This window comes from Stegodyphus dumicola, chromosome 1 (assembly GCF_044657685.1).
Source record: "Stegodyphus dumicola isolate Sdum_Otavi_A_Nest chromosome 1, ASM4465768v1".
Classification (NCBI taxonomy): domain Eukaryota; kingdom Metazoa; phylum Arthropoda; class Arachnida; order Araneae; family Eresidae; genus Stegodyphus; species Stegodyphus dumicola.
The window spans coordinates 159412405-159438700 of record NC_140768.1 but is presented as its reverse complement, the minus strand read 5'-3'; the positions used below and the strand labels follow the sequence as shown (position 1 = coordinate 159438700).

Genomic DNA, 26296 nt, shown 5'->3' with positions numbered 1-26296 from the left:
CTTGGGAGCATGTCGAAGTTTGGCTTACCACTGAAACTAGTTATAATCAAGCTATTGGTTAACGAGTATGATCATTTTGAATATATTTAATAACAATAATGTTTTATCGTTATGGATCGAAACAAAGAGAAGATGTGAAATTTATCTCTCAGTTATACAAAATTTTATCTCTCTTCCTCAGTTTAAAAGATGTCTCGAGAGTAAAGAAAAATATCTATTTTTGATGTCTTGCATTTCCAGTAGTAACTTTTCTATCGATTTTATTTAGGTTTATAGACATAATGTATAGTAATAATTCTGCCACATACAGCAAAGATTTATTCAATATTATAATGGATGCAATTTCAAAATGTTTATGCTAAAATTAAAAAACTAAAAGGTTACATCTAAAATAGACGAAACCTTTTCAGTTCTTACTTTTCACTCTTAGGTTTGCTATAGGATTAACGTAGTTCTTGATATTTCAAGATTTATTTAAGATACTAGTGAGCAAGGCCACCAAATGAGCGGGCTGCAGCCAAAGCAAAATTTTTAACTTCTATGTACCCCTGAGAAGCAAATGTATAGCAACATTTCAGTATTAATGTAATCAGTTCATTCTTTCCAAGCAGCAACCCATTCGTAAATAATTTTTATTGCCAAATCAGGAAACAAACACTTTTGATGCTTAATGTTACATGTTAATACGCATGATGTCATGATTTAAATTTAATGTAATATAGTAATATTATCTAAATAACAATAAAAAAATTAACATAGCATTTATTTATAGCGTAAAGTGTAATAGCCTGAAACAAAAAAAGTTGCCAACAGAAGCTATTGATTTTAAATTCTGACATTAATGAGACATTTTAGACATACAATGACGTCACATGAAATCGCATGCTTTCTTCAACGTCAGAATAGGACCTTGTATAATAATATGTTTAAAGTTTGGCAATGCTATTTTTATTTCATATTTTGTAAAACTTACAAATTTCGTTTTAACAAAGTCTACAATTTAAAAGCGAGCAGTGGCAACACTTTTCGAAATAAAGCAGATGTGTACTTCTAATGCGCGATACTTATGCCACTTCGAAACATGAGGGCGAAAATTACGTTTTTCCGGGGTTTTAATTAATATCCTGGCTAATTAAAGCCGTGCGAAGATGAGAATGGTCGAAATGGCTTCCCATGAATTTTTGGAATCCGAGGTCACCTCTCTCGAAGCCCAACCCGTTTTTATTTTACATTATTTTTAAAACTCAAGTTATTCAAAATCTACATGTGAACTATCATTATGCATTAAAAAATATACACTGTACCTGTATATCATGCGGGTTTTACTTCCGCAATTGTTGGTCTTAGATATGCACTTCCAACAAAATTTATTTTACAAAAAAAAAAAAAAAAAAAAAAAAAAATCTTTACAGTTTTGGAACTTTTCATAAAAGCTCTTCTCGCCTCTTTGGACGCAAGATCAAAGAGTACAATCAGTGCACTACAAGCTGCTAAGAACGTTAAACACAACACAATACAAAGCGCATCTAAAAGGCGAAGCTCTCAGCAATATCTCAATACTCTGAATTCAGCTCTGAACTAATAACTGAGAAAACCTGATGCTCTCTCCTGTCTTATACAGTTTTCTCTCGGCCACCGAGAAATCTCTAAAACCTTTCACTTCTCGAAAGTATTGTAAGGCCGGATAAGGATATCAGAGCCGGATACGGTTAGAGTTACATAAAGAGTAAATTAAAGTTATTCATTTAAGTACCACTTCCATTTATACAAGGACCGGAGCAAAATGTCGCGAAGTCTAGCGACTTTTGGAGATTTCTCCTCAAATTTGGTGAGAAAATTAGTCACCAAAGCGATCTCCACCTTGGCGATATCTCGCCAATTTAGCGAGACAGTCTTTTACTCAATGCTAAATAGACTTGAACCTGCATTCTTATTTTTCCAAAAAAGCATCAGCTCTTTCAAGCGTTTCATGTTACATTAAAAAAATATATTACAGTTTCACTAAACTTATATGCAAATATACGAATTTCGTAACAGAATGATATTTTTAATTTTTTAAAAGTCAATTTCGTAAAAATTATAAAGTTTAGCTTCACACATAATAAAGATCTAAATCTGTCAGAATTTTCTTGTGAGCGTCTGAAAGAAGGATTTTAAACTCCGAAACGATGAAATTTAATGTCCAGAACTTTTTATATTTATCAAAGTTTCTTCAACTCAAAGAAATCTTAGAACTCCAGCGACTATGTTCTTCAAATGGCTCGCTAACTTTAAATGTCTACGACCAATGGTTGGTTACATGATTTTTATGAACACAATGTTTATTTCTTAATATAGGATGATATTTTACGTGCACATTTAGTAAAGTTAACATTTTTCAAATTTACGGGACTGATAATTTTAATCTTTTTCCGACTTTAAAGCCATTTCCAGAAGGACTTCTAGAAACTTCATTTTAATAGTCTCTCGTTGCTTGCTTTTCAAGGCCTAGCAGCATGTGTTCTAGAGACCATAAATTCTGATTGGGGTTTGGAGGAAAAATCTGGGGATTTCTCTGCATCTCTAGACAGAGATATGACCTTGGGAGTTAATAATGAAGACAAAGAAGTGTTTCTATTTAATAGTATGTTTTTATGTAATATGTGTTTAGTTCCATGTAATGTACTACCATGATAAAGTTAAAGCATAAGCATTTTTAGTTATAATGCCATGTCTCAATTTAGAAAAATTTTAAAACATCATATCGCTTTGGACAAATTTTGTGTGAAACGAAGAGCTAATTTAGTTACAAGCAGAATCTAAGAAACAGAGAAAAGATTAAAGATGATAAAAGATAATTACGGAATGTTTTCATGGAAGGGGATTCGTCCTCCAAATAACATCATTTCTACCTTATCACTTTCCATTCGGACAGGGGTGATAAAATCAAATAATAATAATAATAATAATAATAATTAAATTTTATTCTGTTTTATGTGATAAATATCGTTTATTTGTTTATTTCCCCCATTTTTGTCTTAGATTTAATTTCCTTGTTCTGTGTTGTGCACAAGATGCTGCAGTGAATTTTGCTAAAGTTAACACGTTTCAAAATTACTGGACTGATAATTTTAATCTTTTTTCGACTTCAGAGACACTCACAGCTTAGTATACAAATGGCCAACAGCTGACCTGCCATCTAAGAGAAAAAATTTTAATATTTTATAAAACTTGAACACTTTAATTATTTGCTTAAATGTAACAATAGCATTTGTATTATATGTTTATCTGAAAGTGTGACAAACTTTTTCAAAAATCCTGTATGTTTTCAAGGTGGATAAAAAAAGGATCTCGCAGAATGCACAATCATTTATTAAACTTGTTCAAGTTGAAATTAATATTTAATGATTTCACAGAACAATAGGCTAAAAACATTTCTCCATATAATGATAAAAAAACATGATGAATGTCTGAAAATTTTGTGTTCTTCAGTGACATTAAAAAGATTCAGTCACAGTTAGAAGTTATTTTTAGTCTTTCCATTAACGTCGTGTCATTCGTTGCTCCTGAAAAATAAACAGTGGTCATTTTTCAATTTAGAAAAGATGTTTCTTTTATAATTAACTACATTCAACGTAATTTAAGAATCGCGTGAGAAAGAATTCCAGCTGATGGAGTATATTAAAACAGAGTTGAATGCTGAACAAATTTGAGTTTTAAATGTTATGCAAATAAAAATTTATATTTTGTGACAAATAATAATTAAATGCGGTTTTAACTAAATATAAATATTTAAGAAAAGTAAGTTCTTCCTGTTTTAGGACAGAACATTATTTCATATTTAGTAAAAATATTAGACCATTTGTACGTTCTCAGATATGTAAAATTTAAAAATTATTGAAATATAGCGCGTAAAATATACAACCCTTATTTTGAGAGGTTAAAAATTCTAATTATCAAAGAGTTTTCTTTTCTCTGCGGTCCATATAACAGACATAACGAGTTTCAACGAAATCGGTCTGGCAGAAAGGGCTCTACGTAAGTCTAAATAAGATATCTTTAATTATAACCTTTCGTTATATAAAATAAAAGTTAAATAAATAGTTATTACACTCATGCAGTTATTTCGTACTTGATAAATTGTACTTACACCCTAAAATTAGTAAAAGAGCAGGAAAAAACATTGTTTCTTAAAAATAAATCATTTCACTACAAATAATTTATGCAAAGAAGAAAATCATTTCGACACAGAGGGAGTATAATTAATGCAAATGAAATTATACTAACGCGATGACAGGGCAGAGCATCATCTTCGGAAAAACCAAGGATGTAGGCTTTTTTAATCCTGAAACAAAATAATAAGAAGAAGAAGAAGTATAATAAGAAGCACTACTAAGATAATTCTGCATATAGATAGACTGTTCGTATCATTTTGCATGAAGCAAGCGCACAGAAAATATTACTATTACTGGACTATAGAAACTAAGTTCATACGGGAGACTAATGCATCTAACAACAGAGAGAACGATACCGCTGTAATCCTTCTCTAATAATGACGCAAAAAATACGATTCAGACATTTTTTAGTCTCATGCGATATGGAACCCACATAAAAAATTTCGATAGAAAAATAGGCTAATTCTCTCTCATTCTATCAGCAACAATGGCACGCAGTTTTAAAGGATTTTCGTCATTCTAATCGAATGGTCGTAAAGGCTCAAGTTCCATCCAATATTTCACCTACATTCAATTTTAGTCGATTGAATGTGGCAAAACAAATATCATAATTGATCAGAAATCAATAACGCGAACAAACAAACACATACAGACGTTTTTCTTTATATGCATAGATTTTGTAAAACTTACAAATTTTTGATTAACAAACTTTACGATTTAAAAACGAGCAGTAGCAACACTTTTCGAAATAAAGCATTTTTAACTCCAAAGCGCAACATTGTTGCGACTCAGAAAAATGAGTGCGAAAATGAGCGCTTTCAGAGTTTTTAATTAATATTTCGGCTGATTAAAGTCTTACGAAGGTGGAAATAGACGAAATGGCTTCCCATCAATTTTTGGAATCAGGAATAATGTATTTAATGTTTGGCAAAGCTATTTTTGTTTCATCGTAAAACTTAGAAAATTTTTATTAACAAACTCTAGGAAACAAACATTCTCAAGTCAAAAAACAAACAAACAAACAATAATAATAATAATAATAATAAACAATCAACAAATTATCTAATATCATTATTCATAGTTACTTAATACGAAAAACAGAGCACCAAAATTATTATTTTTTATTTAAATAGAACATAATCTATTTGTAATGATATAATCAGCCTTAGAAATTAATCCTTATCTAGGCAATAATTTTATTTAATTATAGTATAAAGGTCCTCCTGATTAACAAATTTCAGTTGGAAATACAATTATTCTCAAAAACTAAGAAATGAAAAACAAACAAATAATATAACAATAACAATAAGCTTATTAAAGAAATAATCCTTAACTGAGAATGTAACTCTTTTTGAAAGACAGGTCAAGCATAAGAATTAGAAGTGTGGCACGTGTTTTACTGCGTGTGCGTTTCTAAATTGAGCGCAATGAGCGCAAAATAAAGAATTTGTATAATTTTTAATATGGTGATGGCCAAAAACCTGGCGTAACATAAGCCATAACATCTTAAATTCGAATGCATTTACGAAAACTACACGAATATAATCCAACATAAACGCGACCCTTACGGCCCGTAATGTCAAAGACTGTTTGTCTCTATGTAGAATGAAATTCTTACTATTGTCTGTATATTTAAAGATCGCGACAAAATTTAAATTTAAATTAGTATCTCTCGGCAAGAGCGCCTTAAGAGCATCTCCGATTGCAGCTTCAGTCACATTAATAGGAACTCCAAATAAAATAATTCAATCCATATGCGATCAGTGTACTCGTACCGAAATATTGCCGTCTGGAGAAGATGATATCAAATCTTTAAGTTGTTCATGATGCTCCTGCGTATCCTAACCTATCAGAAGATCCTTCAAACGAGTTAAGGCATATTCATAATGCGAATTTCTGTATTTGAAGTATCAAATTTTAGCTAACTTAGATAGAAAATAAACCAAAGTATTGACTAGTTGCGATGAGGAGACAATAATAACATTGTCTAAATGACGTTTAGAAAAATTACTAATCATAGACAAATTATCCTTAAACGCAACCTTTTTGATCTCTTCCGTCAAAGAAACTTCCTTTATTGGGATAAGTGTCTGTGAAATTTTATCTTTTCTGCCTGTGTACGTCTAAGCCTCTTTAATTTTATTAATGGACTGTGAGTCCATATATGCAGAATCAGTTTGAACGCAAGCGTCTGAGATCGCTATCGATTTGTTTGAGAAAATTTATCTTCCCAAGGTATCGAAATGGAATCGGTATTTCTCGTTTGATCATTTAGATCATCTGCCTCAAAGGTTCTCCCTTCAACAAGTTGTTTAAAATCCATTAAAGAATGTAGCATAGGTTCCGTTTCCTATGCTACATTCTTTAACGGATCTCATTAGATCAGCTTGTGATTAGATCAGCTTTGTCTTTAGTCTCATTAGATAAGCTCGCGAGCGGATAACCTCAAAATTGCTTTCGAGTGTTGATTTTAGGTTTTCCAAAGGTCATTTTAGTATCTTTCCCGGATAATTTTACAATTTCTTGATGTTGAAGTTTGGAATGAAAATAAGCAAAATCGGCTAAATCCGTTTGGACAGCACTTTCAGTCATGATAAAGGCAACGGAAATGAACCCCAAAGAATCAATTTACAAAAGAATTAATTCGATTTCAACGCGAAACATTAGAGTCTATTGAGTTATCCAAGAAAGAACCACAACCGTTTAATTTCTAATATTATATGAATATTAAAATACTACGAAGGTATAATTTAGTTAAATAGAAGTGGCAACTTGATACATTAAGAGGGATTGTTTGTCACCAATCCATTTCTAAAATGCTGCAAATGGATTGGCGACAAACCAGGGCAATAAAGGAGCCGATACGGGATACACTTATTCTTTTAAAACAGGTTAAAAGCAGTTAGAGAAAATGTGAAAACCAGCTAAACAAGGACCTAATGGAAATTAGTTAATTAAAGACCGCAATTAGACAAATAAATTAAGTAAAAAAACTACTAGGTTAAAAAAGGCGCGATTAAACTGTATCGCCAATCTTATAGACAAACGAAATAAGGAAAATAATTCGTTAAAATGTAAATAAACGTAAATTAGTACAAAAATTGTTATTAAACTAAACTATGCACAGAATAGAACTATAATAATGTAAATAGAACGAGATAAATGCTAAAATTTTGTAAATGAAAATATGTAAACAAACATGGTAATTCTGGAATTGTATGGCCACGAACAAATGGCATACTATTGGTACCGCTGGATTCTAATTTAAATTTCACACATATTTCAATCGTGCATCATGTGTATCAGGTGCACTGCAAATTATAAAAATAATGTGTAAACGAAAATGAAGAAACACTTTTTGCACTATGGAACTATGGAACTAATTATCACTGGTATATAAAATCCGTATCGCTCTGTTCAGTAAATTAAAAAACACAAAAAATAAACTTGCAGGATTCCGATAGGCTTCTTCAAGTTGAAGAAAAAAGAAAATAATTCACGAATTGTGCAAAACACCACTATGAAATCAAATCCGATGGCACACTTTTTTCTTCATAGCTACGGTACTAATAATCACAGATAAATAAAACTGGTATCGTTGTAAACAGTAGAAAAAACACACAAATAACAAAGCTGCAGCTTCTTGATGTAAGAATTTCTACAAGATGAAATTGAAGAAAAAGTTTGTAGCACTTCAAGAAACACGACACTTGAATCGCATAAGATACACGATGTTGGATTCAAATGATTATGTAATAGCATTATTAAAATCTGTAAAGCTTATTTAACAAAATCCTAATTTTCTGCTAGTTAATTCGAATATTTTCCACATCAAAAACTTCTAAACAAACTTAAAGTTGTTGAAATCGAAAATGTAAACAAAGCAATAGTGTATAGGACAGTGATACACGAAGCAACACGTCTAGGTACAGAATCTATGAGACTGCGGATGGTGTCCTGGAAAATAACTCTCTATTCCCTGTTAACCATTTGCCACAGGTCGTCGTCTGAACGCGGCAATTGCAGGGTCTGCAAGTGGCGTCGAATCACATCCCAAATGTGTTCAATTGGTGAGAGATCAAGAGAGAACGGTGGCCAGGGAAACATCTGTACACCTTGCAGAACACGTTGATGCGAGCAGTATGTGTTCGGAAGCTATCCTGCTAATAAAGGGCATTGGGTACTCCATGAAGGTAGAGAACTGTCGCCGGCCTCAGCACAACATCCACGTATCGTCATAGTGCCCTGAATACCAACTAGAGGTGACCTAGAATTGTACGCAATTGCGCCCCAAACAGTGAAGCCGCGTTGTCGAGCTGTGGTGCGTTTAAAATTTTCTGCCGGATTGGACTTGTCTCCACATCGACGCCACACTCATACGCGGTGGCTGTCATTGGAGAAGCAGAAGCATGACTCATCTGAGAACACGACTCATGTGCCATTCCTTCGTACACATCGCTCAAGCCCGGCACCAAATGCAGACGCTAGCGTCTATGATGTACGGTCAATTGCAGTCTTCTTAGCGGACCGCCACGACTGCAGATCGCTAGCCACCAGTCGATGGCAAATAGTTCTGGTCGATATGGGAACATCCAGGATGTCTTGAACATGCTGCAGGATGGAGGTAGAAGTGGCTTGGGGATGCGCCGCTACTTGTCGGCGGATGCGTCGATCCACGCGTGCTGACGTTCCTCTGGCTGAACCGGCACCCCCTCGAATTTGCCACATTTCATTGTTCCAACCATCGTCGCCACAGCTGGTGCACTGTGGATGCGTCCAGGTATGTGTCAGCTGAGATTTGTAGTATGGATCAACCTGCCCTTTTCAGCCCTATCGTAAAATCGTCTGCCTTCTGGAACTGCCTCCGTTGACGACGGCCTGGCATTCTTTGCTATTACACGTATCCTCTGAGAAAAGAACAAATTTTCTACGATGATTTCCTTAGCAGAAATAACGACAGGAAAATTGAACATTCTGCAGGTTCCTTCCCTTATATCGTCTTCAATGTGCGCTGGAGAGCTGCGCATTTCTCATCATTCGCATAATTCTGTGACGTGCGTCTACCCTGAAATTTGCATAATTTATGGGCCATTCCTTGTTGGTGTTGCATTTTTAATATCGGGTAGTGTAGAAAATCAAATCTACAAGTTTATGAAAGTTTGTATGAAAATAGTTCTAAGTTGGTTACAAATGTGAAAACATGTATAAATTCGGAAATTCGGTCACTAGTATTAAATTTTCTTAATCTAATCGCGGCCGAATGCAGCCCTCGGCTGAGCACTTGAAGCATCCTGCCCTGGGGGTAGGGCACTTAGATTTCAGGTAATATGTTCACTACATGGTTATTCGTCAGGTAATGTGTTCACTACATGGCTGTTTTTCAGGTAATATGTTCACTATATGGTTATACTTCAGGTAATATGTTCACTATGGGGTAATGACTGTCATTACCATATAGTTATTACCAGATATTGCTGGCTTGAATCAAAAACATTTTGAATTACTTAACATACAAATAAATTGGTGAGAAATTTAATGAACTTACGGTTGGCAACAGCATAATAAGCGTACGATGATGACCAATGTTACAATTGCTATGAGAAGTACTACATACATCTTCCAGGAATCATCAATATCTGCAATGAACATTTGAGAACAACTTAAAAAAGCATAAGTAATTCATCTGATCATATATGATAAAACACATTTAGGTAAGATACCTTAAAATATAAATTAAGGGCATTAATGTTTCCACTAAAGAAATAGTTACGTGTATAAGAAATTTTCTCCTCTTGTACCTTCGTGGGATAATTAGCACGTCCAGCCAGTAATCGAAAAAGTGGGAGTCCGGATCCCGGTGAAGACATAACTTGCTTCCTTCGCTTTCTTGTTTGAAAACGATTATAAAGATTTTACAAATGTCACCGGAATTAGAATGTAATGGACATTATTTTATCACTAACTGAATTTGGCAATTCGGTCTCATCCCTGTTCAGTCGCAGTGTAAAGGGAGAAGAATGTATGGAATTTTCTCATTCCTAACTGCGTGGCTTCATGGTGTAACTGGTAGCACGTTCGGCTAGTAATGGGATGATCTGGAGTTTGAATTATAGAGACGGCATCTCAAGTGTTTCTTGTTTCGAAAAGCCTAAGAAACTAAAAAAATATAATTAGGTTAGTTAACTACACTTTAAAAGCACTTTTAAAGCTGTTAAAAAATGTTTTTTAGCTTTCGAGCTTTTTTGGTGACTGAAACTAAAATCGCGGGAGTGCTAAAAATGATGGATTTTAAATCCAAATTGTAAGACAAATTGAAATTAATGTAACGTAATTTTGTATATATACCATTCATATCCAAAACAACAATTAAGCTTTACAGCTCTGTCAGTTTGTCCAATTATTCCTCTCTTGGCTCGTCCTAAATTACCAAGAATATCGTCATAGTTAACAAAAGTACTTTGGGAGAATTTAACTAAAATTCTATAAATTTCAATTCTTTTCACATTTTTTATTTTACGTAATTTACAGAAACGGAAAAATAAAATTGCGGTTCTGCATACGACATGTGGACGACACATTTGACTTTCAGACAAGCCTACGAATGATCTCCCAGGCTTACTTCCTGCGATGAATACTTTAGACGGAGACACGCAATATACTCTTGAAGTCCAAGATTTGAAGAGTAACTCTTTTCTTTCTTGGATGTAATGATTCTGAAATCGGATAACCAATTTTATATGACTCTTTTCGTTAACCGTTGATTCTACCTGATACTAGAGGAGATTATCAGAGTACAGATCTCAGCTAGTAGAATGTACGATCTGTTGAAATGTTGAAAATGGCAACAAACGTTCGCGTCGGTTTCGGTGTTTGAAAACGAATTAACTTCCAGTGTAAATAATAAACACGTAATAAGTAAAATTTGATTTTATGGTATTAACCTGCTGATTCGTTTTCGAATACCTTCGACGGAATATCAAATGATTTATCATGTCTATCGTTTCATAATCTTCGACAGTAGCTTAAGGACCAGTTGTAGTTCTTAATCGACGAGATATCATGTCTTTTATTTTGTCAGTACTTGTAATTGTATTACCACAAGATTGTATAATAAAAGTTCCGCGTTCAATTTTGCACTGTCTTTCGCAATAAGCATCAACAAAGATGAAAACTGTCCTATTGTTATTATTAATGCCTTGAGGTCAGCCATTATGCTTCATGAAAAGCAGTTTAATTAGTTAAGCGCATTTAGAATGTGACAGTGAAATGCAATAGTTCCATAAAACAAGGCTTAAAACAAACCGGCTTATAAAAATAAAAAAAAAACTTAAGTAAGAACAGCTGTAAGAATGTTTCAAGGGCTTTCAGGTTGCCCAGCAAAACCATTCATCCATGGAGACATTTCTATTACTAAATGTTTAACTGTTGATCATTTAAAGATAGAGTAAAATTAGTGTTCTTAGTTAATTTATCCTATAAAGTGCCTTTGTTATTATTAATTTAGCCAATTATTTTAAAGAAATATTTTAAAATGTCAATCTTAGGCGCAATGATAATGATGTTACAGGTAGAAAAAGAAAGTAAATAGATTCACGGACCATTGCAGATTCCATGCTTTTCTTCAAATCCCTTAGGACAGATGCAGAATTTCTGGACTTCATTTCCTCTTCTATCAAAAGTGCAGTTGGAATCTTTGCCACAATTACAAGCTGTGGAAAAAAAAAAGTTCAATTCAGAGAAAGAAACTGAAAGGTAAATTTCAATTACATAATTTTTTTCATTAAAGTCAAATGGGTATTTTATTTGCATAATAATAAACGATTGTTTGTAAAATAACAGTTGTGTTATCTGTAATGCTGCGTTCAATTCTAATATCAGAGAAGAATTTGAGTGTGTTTTTGCTGCAATGTGAGGGAGCACGTTATAAAATAATATATGCGTCAGTGTGCTTAAGATTACATATTTCGAGAAATTTTATATGTATTCGCGTATAACGCGCACTCTTTTCTTTACGAAAACACCTGAAAGATACATGTGCGATGCTCTTTTCTTATCTTGTTGCAGCAAGGATGTCTAGTGCTGGTGAAAGCTCCATACGCAAGTGGAAGAAAAATTAAATCACAATAATTAATATGCCAAAGAATAAATGTGCTTTGCTTAAAGGAGCAACGAAATGGCCTATTCTGGTAGAGAGTGTTGCGGGCTGCGTCCTAGAAAATCGTCCGAATGAATTAATTGAAACAAGAAACAGCGTATGTTGATGTGCCTTAAAGTGAGCAAAGAAAAGAATGCAAATGAAAGTGAAAACTTTGAGTGGGTGTAGTTGATTTATGACACGGAATAATTTAGCTCTAAGCGAAAAAACAAGTTTCGCAAGGGCTTTCGAAAGATTTGAGCAAGAGATTAAGAACTCAGTTTCCAGAAGTATGTTATTGACCTACGAAGGCAAAAAAAAAAAAAAAAAAAAATTATTTGTTGTCCCATATTGCAAATATGCGTGAAACTCCACTAATGTTTTATATAACAGAAAATGAAAAAAATGACGCGAAAAAAATAAAAACGGTTCACATAAAACAACAGGTAACAAAATATTTTACCTTACCATAGTGCTTCACTACTTAGCGCACGGTATAAAATTAAAACCCTTGGTTTTTTAAAAGAAAGACGATGCCGAAATGTAATTTCTCAAATGGTGTTTCCATTCATGTTTTCAAGAAAGGATGAATGGACGAAAACTGTGTGAAAATGTGCATAAGGAATATTGCTGAGTGTAATACATAAGCATGGCAGTTATTCCAGGTGGATTAACGCTATTAGTTACGGATCAATAAACCATTCAAAGAAACTTTAAAACGACAATAGAATACGCGGATGTTAGAAGGTGAAAAAATATTTACAAAAGAAGGCTAAAATATATTTACAAAAGGAGGCATTCTAAAAATATTCTGTGAGAGAATAATAAAAGCGTGGAGTGAAATTAAAACCGACATAATTGAAAGGTTATTTAAAAATGTAGTATATCTAACAATCTAGACGAAATGAAAGATGATTATTTATTTATGGATCAGAATAACAGTTATGGTGAAGATGAAATAGAATTTGATGTTTCACCTGAAGATATAACGGAAGGCGAAAATAATGAGCTTTTCATGTTATCCGATATGAAAATTTTCAGGTTCGTAAGGTTTGTCATTTTTCTAAATAAACAGCATTTAAGTGCATGTAGGAATCTAATTTTTGCGTGTTCATCTTTTCTTATTTTTAAATCTATCATTTCTATACCCAGTGTAAAACGCTCACCCGTACATTTCGATCTTATCGTTTAAATAAAATTACGCGTTATACACCGGAATACGTGTTATTTATTTTATGTTTTGCGTAAACTTGCTAAATTTTTAATTACCAAATTCAGCAATTTAAAAACAAAGTGTTCCCATTCGGCAAAGCATATGATATTTATTCTTCAAATTTAATCAGAAAACTCAGTGATTTAAAAGGAATGTATAGCCACTAGGCAAACTGCAACAAGACAAAAACTGATAGGAAAAAATAACAGAAAATTAAAAAGTGAAAAATGGATCATGTAGATACTCAGAATATTAAAAAATAGAATGCATATAGCCATATAGAGTAAGTGTAAATAATGCGAAAACATAAGAACGAAATTACTCAACAACATCTAAAATTTTATGAGGTTCTACTCAAAAATAACCTTCATCCGAATAGAAAGCATTAAGGCTCCTCTAAACCAGGCTGAATCACCAACTTTTCTCTCTTGGCGAGGGAGTGAACGCGCTGCCAATTTTGGCGCGTTTATCTCACACGCTGGCTGAATGTCTGCTGTTTTTTTAAAGATTTATTTTATAGACGCGCGGCATTCAGCATATAAACTTTTCGGATAATTTATTAATTCTCGAATAGTATATAGACGTTTTCACTTAAATAAAAATTTCGCGTATATTTTGTAAACATATTCAAAATAACTTATTCTTTAGATGTTTCAGTTTCGTTAGCAGACTAAAATAAATAAGATATGAATAAAAACTTTCAATAGTGTCAAATGGGGAAATAATTAAAGCGTAGAGTGTGCAAATAAATTTATCTTAATGACATTTTAACAAAAATTTCCATAAAAACACTGTAAATTCATACTAAAAAAATAACTTAAGAATATGTTGTCATTTAAGTCTGAGGTATATGGAAATAATTGTGCAAGATTCTGAAGAAACACTTTCTTTTAAATGTGTGAAATATTTCATAACATATATGGAAGAAGAAAGTACAGCATTCTGTGTTTTGGATGCTTTTTATCAAATGTAATATAAATACGAACTAGAAACCGTAATAAAAAGTCCTTCCTCTTCAATCAGATCACCTTTGTGTTGCATTGTATTTGTAATACTTCTAAAAATCCAATTTTTACCTAAATTAAAAAACAGTTATTCCATAAAAGATAATAACTTTGAATGTATATAGAATGAATTTTGTAATTTGAGTTATGTTACAATAACTCAAATACAATAACTGCATAGTTTATACAATAACTGCATAGTTTATACAATGCTGCATAGTTACAATAACTGCATAGTTTATATATTTTATACTAATAATTTAAATAAAACCTGTCCAATTTAAGAATGTGTGTTAACCACATTCTTAAATTGTAAAAGGACGACTTAACCACATGTAATTCATTTCAAAGCATAAAAGAAAGCTTATTTTTTATTTTACACAGCAACAGCATTTTCATGCAGTCAAGTTTTTTTAACTGCTAGTTATTATACATAATACTTAATTTTAAACCCATTCTTATTAGAAAGCATAACTAAGAAACTTCTTTTTAAAGCACCACAGTGATTGCAAAGAATGTCGTTAAATTTACAAAAGTATTGAAGATATATTGAACAGCATTATAACAAGAAAGTACTGTACAAAATATGTAAATTGCATAACTTCTTTTTTAGTATTTGCATAGTTTCCTCCAAATGAACCTTAATGGGAAGTTATCTTGCGAAAATTTAAAAGTATTAAAATGGCCTCTATTTAAGATGTAACTGCATTTATAATTACTTTGTAATTGCAAATAGATTATATTATTGCAATTAGATTATGCACTTACAACATAATTGCATAAAGTAATGAAATTAAGAGTTCACAGATACAATGTAATATAATTACAATGCAATTACCTAAATTGTAATTATAATCACTTATTTAATACCACAATATTATTACAATCACAATGTAATTTAAATTGGGTACTATATTTGCATACCCTCCACTCAAAAGGAGGTACTGATAAGCCTGGAAGTTATTATCAACAAAAAGCGTGTTCAGGACAGTTTGATGACAATTTCCACCGGGCGAAAAGTACATTCTTAAGCCCAGGCAAATCATGACAATAAAAATCATTTAGTCTTATGATTCACTATATTTTAAACCCTAAATTTGAATTCTGCACCAAATTATTTACCTATATTTTAACATACTTTATGAATTATTAGAAGCGATATGGCAAATATCATCTAAAAATAACTGTAAAATATTTGTATCCATTAATTGATTCAGATACACACTTTTATTATTTAAGTATATCAAAATAACAGTTTCATGTTCCTGAAATACAAAACTTATGGAAAAAGTTAAAGTAATATTCTTAGAAGCATATGATATTAGTCACCAGATGCAAAATTATAGTTAATTTTTTGCTCTAAATACAATTTTATTACACAGTAGTCAAATGTGTAACTTAATAACATGTTATATAAAAAATTAATGATAATAAGTTTATCAGAAATGAATTAATTCTGCAAATAAACTTTCTGCACTTGAAAATTTTCTACACCTGAGGGGAGGGAGAGATCTAGTAAAATTAGATTTATTATAACTTCAGTTGAACCAAACACCTTCTCTCTATATATATGCATCACTAAAGAAATAAATAAAATTATCATGCTTAAAAAACAGATATACCATACCGGTTTTTTTTTCCCCTTGTTACCCTTTACATTGAGAAATAACAAACACTGAAAAATACTATCCTTGAAATTTTGTTTAAATGAAGAAACACACACCATCTTTTTATTTAAGCATTACACTTCAAAAACAGATACACATACCAATTTATTTTCACTAGCCTTTATACTGATGACATGCCATATAAAAATGAAAAGAATTATCCTTGAAATTTAGATAAAATGAAGTAACACAATGGGAAAATTTATGCACACGGACATCTTTTTTCTATTGCATGTTGTCTGACATGATCCACAAGTGCCTAAAAATGTACCCAAAGAAACGCATTTCAATATTAACAAAAAATTGTTTACAGATTAAAATTCATTCATTTCATACCAGTATTATAAAGATCATGCATGAAACAAATCTGCTTTCCCATACTTTTAAGTAAAACTTTTATACTGGAAAATAGACTATATTTCTATATATTAGAAACAAGAAAATACTAATTTGAATGTTCTGCATTCATTTCTAAATCTTTACTCCATTGCCAAATTGTATAATACTGTGATTATAAATAAACTTGCACAATCCTTGCAATTATTGAAGTCAGATTATATATATTTTGTCTCACACTATTCAATTTATTCTATTGACTTCAGATGTCAATGTCAAAATTCTGGAAGTTATTTTAACCAAGAAACAGTAGTGGGCACCGTGCATAAACAACTCATCTAACTTTTTAACAATAGTGATTATAAAATAAAGAAAAAAATTACATATCATTCCAACGATATTGCAACTATAGTATAATGTTACATATATCTTTAGCAAACATTCAGATTTTATCTTGACTTTCCAAATTATTATTTATTTTTTAATAAATTTCAATATGCTAATGATTTTCATGTTACATTACTATAAATTCCACAATTAGCACAGGAAAGCAAAATCCGCGCTTTATATTAGAAGAGAAATTTCTTTTCCACATTCAAAACATCTACATTGGCGATGTTTGGCGACGGGTACATTAACCCTAGACTAATTTAATTATAGCTATTATTACAGAAATTAGCAGATACTCAGGTTATTGTACACAAGAATTTCACTTTACTTGCACATTATAAACATCAGAGAAGATATAAACTCTAAATGAAGGCGTAATTAACATTATACTTACTAAGCAAAGTTCAGCACCTGGACCAGGTTTCCAATTGTCTCTTCGGCAATTATTTACCCATATTTTCTTCTTTCTTCATTTTTAGGAAATTTTACCAATGTATGACCTTTCCGTGAATGATTTAAACAATTAATAGCTGTACATCCGCCCATTTTACACAAAAAAAAAAAAAAAAAAATTGTTGCACCGTAACTACACAGCCGCCATTAAATCTCCCACTTGGGAGCGCGAATGCCTGATGATTCAGCCTGGTATATAGGAGCCTTAGAAAGCATTCATTATAAATGTTTTTAAAACTATCCTCCCGCCGTCTGGAATCAGTTTGACAGTTTTTATCAAGTATCAACCACAATGTATGGAGCTCAAAATATTTTGCAAGCTTTGTTCAGAAAATAAAGGATTAAAGTTTTATATGATAAAAAATAAAGGAATGAATATTTTACATGTCAGAAATAAAGGAATGAAGAATTTCATAGCTGGAAGGGATGCGGGAAATAATGAACTAATATTTTATATAGCAAAAAACTAAAGGATATAACGTTTGATATAATGTGAACTACGATAATGAACTTGGAAAGAATTTCATCCCTCAATTGATTCTTTTGTTAAGGAAAATTAACTGCAGTTTTTGGCAGAACCAGCACAAAATTTACCTTTGCAAACACCCTCCGCATACAGTCCAAATTCTGAATGGCAGTTGCAAGAATAGGCATCTGTAGCAACATCTCTTCGGCACCATCCATTTTCGCATTTGCATTCTGAAAATGTAGATTTCTAAGCTTTAACACAAGAAGATAGAGCATGTTAATATACAATCAACCCCGAAGGTTGCATGCAGACAAACAAGAATGATATAGAAATGCAGGGTCGAAAATACCATTTTCAAAACAGAGATGGCGTTGTTTGGCCGCAAGACTGCTCTTAAGGGGCTATCACATCTAGCAGTATTCCCTGCTAGACGGAACATTTCTGAAAAACGAGATTCTACTAGCAGCTAGGCAGCTGTAGCTAGGAATCCCTCCTAGCTACGACCGGCTACGTACCGGCTACGTGGGATTTTTTGAAACCTCGCCGAAAATGTTTCGACTGCAGCTCTGTCTCGGGTAGAGATCAACCAATCTGCTTCTGAAGGATCACGTGATCCCAATCTGAGCGATAATCGATTACTTTTTTAGCGTTCAAGTTTTTGTATAGTAAGTGTAAATACTAACCTAGCTACGTAGGTTTCGTGGAAATGTGCGGGTCTGAGAATTGTCCCTTTCGACGTCCAGTCCCTCATAGCGGAAACATATGTGATTAGGACTTTGCGATTTCCATGCGGTTTCTGTTACTTCTAAATCTCTCGCTGACTTCCGCGATTACAGCAAATAAATGGCGTACATACCCTCGTTCAAGGTAATCAGGAGCTTGTAGCGCACCTCTCTGTAACCGCCACCTTCGAGTAACATGTAAGGTCGTTACGCCTTGGTATTCCGAATCATAGCAGGAGTTTTACACAAGGTATGCGATTCTATGAACCCGCGATGTAATACGTCTGTTAAATTACACTCTCGTTACATCTATAATCTCAATGCATTTCGAAAATGCGTTGAGAGTTATAAAAGGCATTTTGCTGTTTTACGCGCTTCTCCTTCAGTTCTTTTATCGTTTGTACACTAATAATGGAAAATGATCTTTCCAAATTTCCTTTACTGTATGATTCCGATCTGTGTTTGTGCAACCTACCTTTGTCCCCGCTTAGCTGAATCATTTTGTCGAAAGATCCACGCATCCTAAAAAAAACGAATTCTATATTTATCACAGATTATTTACATTTTGAACAGAACAGAAGACAATTTTTACCCCTTTCACATCTGTCTCCTGAGAAAGCATCTAAACAATGACAAATTACTCTTTTGGCTTTTATTTTACACGGCCCACCATTTTTACAAGGATTAGAATCACAGGGATCTATATAGCAAAAAGAAACTTTGAGTAGCTTTTTCTTCTTTTGCATATATATCTATATAAACGAACATAGACTTGACTCATGTAATCACTTGACTCATATGAAAAATCACTTCATACCATTTTCACATTTCTCTCCTGAATAAGTATCCGGACAATCGCAGGCCACCTTTCTGCCTTTCATTTTGCAAATTCCACCATTTTTGCAAGGATTTGGAAAACAAAAGTCTGTAAACAAGAAAATCACGGGCCTGCAACTAAATTCTACATAAATACTGCCGTGTCTTTTTCGGAGTAAATTAAGAATAAATTCTTACCAGTTTCACACCTTTCTCCTGAATAAAGATCTGGGCAATAACAAACCGCTTTCTCGCCTCTTACCTTGCATGTACCACCATTCTTGCAAGGATCTGAAGAACATGGATCTATAACAAAAGAAAACATCTAAATCTTCAGAAGACAATATATACTACATTTTTTTCTGATGAGATCGAAAAAAATAAAATTTACCACTTTCGCACGTGTCTCCTGAGTAAGGATCTGGACAATTGCAAACTACTTTTCCATCTTTTATCTTGCACGTGCCGCCATTTTTACAAGGATCTGAAGTACAACGATCTAAAGGAATGGGAGGGTTCATTTTAAAGCCGGCTACAGACATATGTCGCAACTTTGTTTTTGGAATAAAAAGATAGTTACGTCTTACCTTTTTCGCATAAATCTCCCACAAAAGGATCCGGACAATAGCAAACAGCTTTTTCGTATTGTATTTTGCAAATCCCGCCGTTCTTACAAGGATTTGGAGTGCAAGCATCTATAGACAGAGAAAAATTACTTTAAAATTTTCTTACGAATTAAAGCTATATTTTTAACTTCAGAAATTGTCAAATTTCCTAATCCTTCGCATTTGTTTTGTCACAAGACAGGTTTCACGGCACAACAATAAACAATGCGTTTATACACACTGCGATTTTTAATGCTCTTAATTAAACAAATCTCGTTAAATGGTCTCGAGAAACCATTATAAAGTCTGTGGTTAAAACTTCTGACCTTCAAGGTCAGAGGTGATATTCTTTACGCTCCTGGTGTGTTCGTTCTTGTGCAATGAACGGGAACATCAAGTTTCTTAACATCTTCCTGCTTCTTCAGAATAGTGTAGATCGTCGATGTAGAAAGGCCGTAATAAGTCTTCGCCAATTCCTTCACTCTTACACCACGCTTATGTTTATCTATGATTTCTTTTTTAATTTCAACAGCCATGCCTTCCTTATTTTTCTTTGCAGCACTATCTAAGACAACAATCTACTTGGGAGGCATCTTGAAATAATTATTTTCACGTTAAATGTAATAAACAATTAACTCACAAACGCACAAACACGTAAATCAAAGAACACTGAATAATCTAACGAGGGGATTCTCCGAGTCCAGCAAAATCGGGAAATGGCGCCACGCATACTGACAGCCTGGCTCATTGCTCGTTACTCGAGTCAATCCTCGTATTTAGAGACAAATGTTTCGCTCATACTTTCCTCGTATCTCGAATTTCTCGTATATAGAAGTGATCGTATTTCGAGGCTCGTATTTCGCGTTATGTATGTATACATAACGCGTACACGCATAGGTATAAATTCAGTCTGATTATGTTTAAAAACCATTTTGCAGTCAGCTACTTTTTACTTCCTTGTACGAAGTAAAAAGGAAGTATTGTAATCGCGAAAAGTTTCAGGCAGCATATTTCAACGAAAATATCCATTCTGACTGCTATCGAATGCAATTTAACTATGTTTTTGCGTGATATCTGCACGTAAGGACAGAATAAAAGACTCTTTTCCTCCAAAAAAAAATTATAAAACTGCTTTAAAATAATTTCTGAAGAGAATTTTTCGTGGCGTCTGTACGAACGTATGTACGTACGTACGTATCTCGCATAACTGAAAAACGAGTAGCCTCAGAAATTTGAAATTTTGTATATAGGACTGATATAACATATAGATGTAAACTTCGTATTTTGCTTGCAATCGGCAGCACCAAACGTATGTAAATATATTTATATATACATCCACTGTGTTACCCGGTTCAGTGATCTCAGTTTCTTTACTCTTATATGTTTGTAAATTGTACATTTTTTGCTTTAAAATTGATTGAATTATGTTGTTCTTATCTTCCGATTAAGGTTTTTATGCCTTTCGTAAATCTGGAAGCAATATTTGTACAATTATCAGCAATTTAAAAGCTGTTTAAGTGCGGTTAAGTTTTAAATAACTTGGCGGACATATTTGTTTACATCTGAAACAGCAGAATAGCAGATTTGTTGCCAATCTAGAGGGATAAAGCTTCGCAACAACAAAGATAACGCATTCATTTAATAGTGCGAATTAAATCATGCTTAATCCTTTCTGGAATTTTTTCGATGAAATAAATGTTTACGATTTACTTCTTAATTTTTAATGCAGATATTTTGAGTTTTTATGTATCTTTTTTTCCTTATTGCGAAGTGAGAACTGAATTATTGTTTGCTTAATTTCTTTTATACATCGTTCTAGCTTTATTATAGTATTTGAATAGAACATGTGGCAACGATTGGATAATTCTTCAAATGATATAAATTTTGTGCATTCTGAGTTATAATATGAACGAAATATCAAATGAACCTAGCGCCTGAGTGTCGCTATGCTAAACAAATAAAGTGAATTTTAAAGAGCGCATTTATTCTATTGTGGTCTATGCGCTGTCGACGAAGTAGATTTAATTCAATCCAATAAGTTTACATGAAATGCAAGAAAAATGCGCATAATTTAATATTTCGTGCAAGGAAGTCATGTAGTGTACACATCAGATTTTTTAGAACGCGCATTCGGCCCACATGCAGTTTGAGTTTCAGACTAGTGGTGTAGAGGACATGGGAATCAAATATTAAAAGGATCCAAACTTTTTCTCTAGAACTTTTCGATTTCGAGGTGGATGCGATGACGTTTAGTGATAATTCCATAAATAGTCGCATATCGGAGTTTCGAATGGATGAAAAAAATCGAAAAGCTTTGATGATTGTTTCTGAAAAAACGCCAACCATCTTATCGAATGATAAGCTGATGAGCTTAAGTATCAGTAAAACTTCTGGTCACAAAAGTTTTGTGTGACGAAACAAAAAAATTGCTTTCATTTCGTTTCTCAAGAATTGACTACAGAAGAGTACAGAACAAGAAAAAATGGACGAGACACCAGAATTTCACCAATATTTGTACGAGTTAGTCCCAATGTACTAACTACATCACTCCGTTTCAATTTTGATGAAGATAAGATACTTCAAATTCTTTATCACCAAACAGATGTATACGGCCTTCGGCTCGCCAGTACTTTAAGAGTCCTCATGATGCACAGATACTATACTCTTACAATAATTAGAGTTTAGCATTGGATGATAGCAAAAAAAAAATAATTTTTATAACCTTTACTTTTTTTGTTTTTAATCATGCAAGTTCTCCTGTTCTTATAATGATTTAAAACACAAGGATCTACGAAGTGAGGAAAACTACTTTTCCAAGCAAAAATGTAGCAATAGATTGCACTTTTTTCAGTTGTTATTATTTAGGATTAAGGATTAAAGAATAATCAGTTCTTACCAATTTCACATGTCTCTCCTGAATAAAGATTTAGGCAATCACAAACGACTTTTCTATTTTTGATCTGGCAGGTTCCGCCATTCTTACAAGGATTTGAAATACAAGGATCTGTAGACAGAAGAAAGGTTGTTTGAAATGCAAATTAACGAAAAAAACTCTTTTTACTTGTTTTTTATTGCTTTAGTAAAAGAAAAGTATACACTCTTACCATTTTCGCATCTCACTCCAGAATAAGGATCTGTGCATTTGCAAACGGCTTTTCTGTACCTTATGATACAGGTTCCACCATTCATGCAAGGGTTAGAACTGCAAGGATCTGCAAAGTGAGATAAGGTGTTTTGCAGGCATATATATACATAAAGTATGTATTTTGGACTTAAGACATAGAAAATAGGTTTCTTACCTTGATCGCATTTCTCTCCTGAGTAAGAATTTCGACAATCACAAACCACTTTTCCATTTTTTATCTTGCAGGTCCCACCATTTTTACAAGGATTAAAAATACAGGCATCTATAAATAAACGAAAGCTTTTATTTAAAATCATAAAATAATTAATAAACGGTTTCGATACAATTCGATTAATGGATTTCGTTATTTGGGCTCTAGAAATCGAAAAAGGGGGTTCTGCATCAGGAGGCTTGAAACGCGGCAGTGACGTCACACAGAAGGCATGGCTTAATACAATTTTTAGCAATTTAAATTATTTTAATTTCCTGCGTATATTTTCCGCATAAATTTTAATATACTTGCTATATTTTACGATCATAATTGATCATCCACATGATTTGATTTGACATAGTTTCGGAATATTCTAATATCATGCTTAGTTTTAAATCCCAATTACGTTTAAGTGTATTATAATTTTCATTTAATTTTATTCACTGTTTCATTCACTCATACTAAAATAATTCTTACAGCTTTTAATATTTAGTATATGCAACATTTCAATATTTCAGATTAATTTACACCACTCATGCCATTATCTATATATATATAAAGAGTGTGTGTGATTATGGCAAAGCCTCGAGGGCTATCTGCCTAAGGGGAGGGATGCCTTCGTGGAGGACTTTCTAAGGGAAACTGGCTCGTATACACGTTACACATGGGGAAAAGCACGAAAACACCCATGCAGCCAGCCCGTTCGTGGGATTCGAACCTTGGACCGAACTACCAGTGTTCAGCGACTTTACCGCTCGGCCGCTGGTGGGCCTATGTATATAAAGAAGAAGGTCTGTTTGTTTGTCCTCTAATAACTCAGTGACTACTATAGCTATCGTCACCAAACTTTCTACAATTATTTTCTAGGTCCTGGAAAAGGTCGACGTCCACGTATTTCCAAAAAAAAATGTAGATAAAATCATAGATATTAATCAAAAAATCTGAAGAACAATAAATTTCGCTCTCGTTTTTCCGAGTGGCAACAGGCTCGCAAGCTGGAGATGAAAATCTTTATTTCGGAAGTTGTTGCCACTGTTCGCTTTCAAATCGTATAGTTTGTTAATAAAAACTTTGTAAGTTTTACAAAATCTATATACATAAGGAAGAATTTATATTTGTGTGTTTGTTCACGTTATTAATTTCTGGTCAAATATGATACATTTTTTGTCACATTTAGTCGACTAAACTTGAATTAACCCATATTTTAGCAATGATCGAAGAAATTAAAATTTTTGTTTGAAATTTCTAATTTTGTTTTTTAAATAGGTAAGAAAAGATAATAAATTGAAAAACATACGAAACTTATTTTCTTTGAGTTTACAGGTTGTCCTATATACAGGACGATGGTCAAATCCAGTGCTGTGAAATTCCAAGGCATTATTTTCTTTCAAGCCCATTCTTTTGAATGGAATGGTGAAAAACAACTCGAACATTAGCCAATATTAGATTTTTTACAAATAGTTGTCGTTTTCCTGGTACAATTTTTTTAATTGACAGCGATGTTGACGTCCATCACGATTTTTGACAATCACATGGTGAGTTTGCATTTTCAAGAAGTCTGGATTTGTCTGCTGCGCACCTAATGAATGCGCCTTGAATGTTCCTAGTTATTGATAATCCCAAATAACTGATTGTTATAGCCCATCGATATTCTATAAGATCAAGAGCTTTGGTTTCGTTTATATATATTTTACAACCATGTCGACCGAAATAGCTCACCATTCTTTGATCAATGCTTAGATGTTCGGAAAATACACCTAATTGTTGTAAAGCATCATTCAGTAAATCATAAATTGGACGTACTTTGTAGATAGAGGTAATGGTGCTATTGTGAATGTACCGCTTGATTTCAAAATATCTATTTCGTGGCATTGCTCGACTCAATAGTATAGTTCCTGTGTCTGGCGCGTTTTCCCAGGACATTTTTTCAGGTAGACACTATAAAAAAAGTATACCTTAGAATTGCTTGAGTTCTTTTGTTTTGTCAGTGAAAAATTATGATTATTTGTCTGCCCAGCGTATCTGTTACAATCAATAACACCTTTGTCTATCATTTTTTTCAGCGACATACTCAAAGAGTTCTGTAGGAGATTTTCCAGAAACAAAATCAGTTAGAGACTGACTAGAATCTTGAGAAAATATTTCTGAAGCACGTGAATATTTAGAAATGCAATCTTTACAATCAAATTTTGCATCATCTTCATTTCCTACTAAAATTTCCACAGTTCCTGCAGTTTCTATAGTTCTTACTGCGTTTTCGTCACAAATAGCGTATGTGCATTTCGTCTTAGTGCAGACATTGTCTATTTCTTCATTGTCACTGACTACATCTGGATCAGGTGGTATTATTACCATTTCCGGCTCAGTATCTTCATCATCTAATGTCTTAAAATATTACAAAGCTTTTTCAGCTGTTTCATTTTGGATGCATAAAATAAATATACTTAGCGTATTCGGAAACTAAGTACCGTTTCATTCTAGCGCCGTCGCAGCGCTGTGGTAGGCGACCCTTGCATGCGCACTAGTCTTTCTTGTTCACTGACTTTCAATTGTCGTCATTTTGGTTGCTCTATGTTGTGTTTTCAGTTTGCTGTGCACATTCAAAATTTTAAGACAATTAGTTCTCCCGCTGACTGTGAGATTCGTGCCGTGATTAAATTTTTGAACGCGAGGAATGTTAAACCGGCCGAAATTTATCGTCAAGTGACAGAAGTTTACGGTGAATACGCGATAAGTGATGGAATGGTGAGAAAGTGGATAAGAATGTTTAAAGCAGGTCGAACAAATGTCTATGCCAAGGCTCGGAGTGGTCGGCCTTCTGTTGTCACCGATGATTTAGTGAGGAAAGTTGATGAAGCAATTCATGAGAACAGACGCTTCACAATGACAACTCTTTCAGAGGCATTTCCACAAATTTCACTTACTGTTTTGTTCGAAATTGTGTCTGACCGCTTGAATTATAGCAAACTGTGTTCCCGATGGGTTCCAAAAATGCTCA

At 33.2% G+C, this 26296-nt stretch overlaps 1 protein-coding gene across 3 annotated transcripts in view; it reads right to left on the bottom strand.

Annotated features, from left to right (window-relative positions):
• Positions 1-3333: 3333 nt before the first annotated feature.
• The window catches only part of LOC118192531 (uncharacterized), a 133574-nt gene continuing 110611 nt past the window's right edge, over positions 3334-26296 (bottom strand). The window contains exons 13-24 of one of the 3 annotated variants that reach the window (XM_085822685.1): positions 23263-23370; positions 23068-23175; positions 22860-22967; positions 19946-20053; positions 19750-19857; positions 19557-19664; positions 19360-19467; positions 17946-18050; positions 11753-11863; positions 9700-9790; positions 4267-4324; positions 3334-3545 (exon numbers count right to left, since the gene is read on the bottom strand). In XM_085822685.1, coding sequence (XP_085678811.1) covers positions 3522-3545; positions 4267-4324; positions 9700-9790; positions 11753-11863; positions 17946-18050; positions 19360-19467; positions 19557-19664; positions 19750-19857; positions 19946-20053; positions 22860-22967; positions 23068-23175; positions 23263-23370 — 1145 coding nt within the window. In that variant the 3' untranslated portion in view covers positions 3334-3521. The remainder of the gene's footprint in view (positions 3546-4266; positions 4325-9699; positions 9791-11752; positions 11864-17945; positions 18051-19359; positions 19468-19556; positions 19665-19749; positions 19858-19945; positions 20054-22859; positions 22968-23067; positions 23176-23262; positions 23371-26296) is intronic. The other 2 variants (XM_085822693.1, XM_085822695.1) reach the window with 2 other exon arrangements.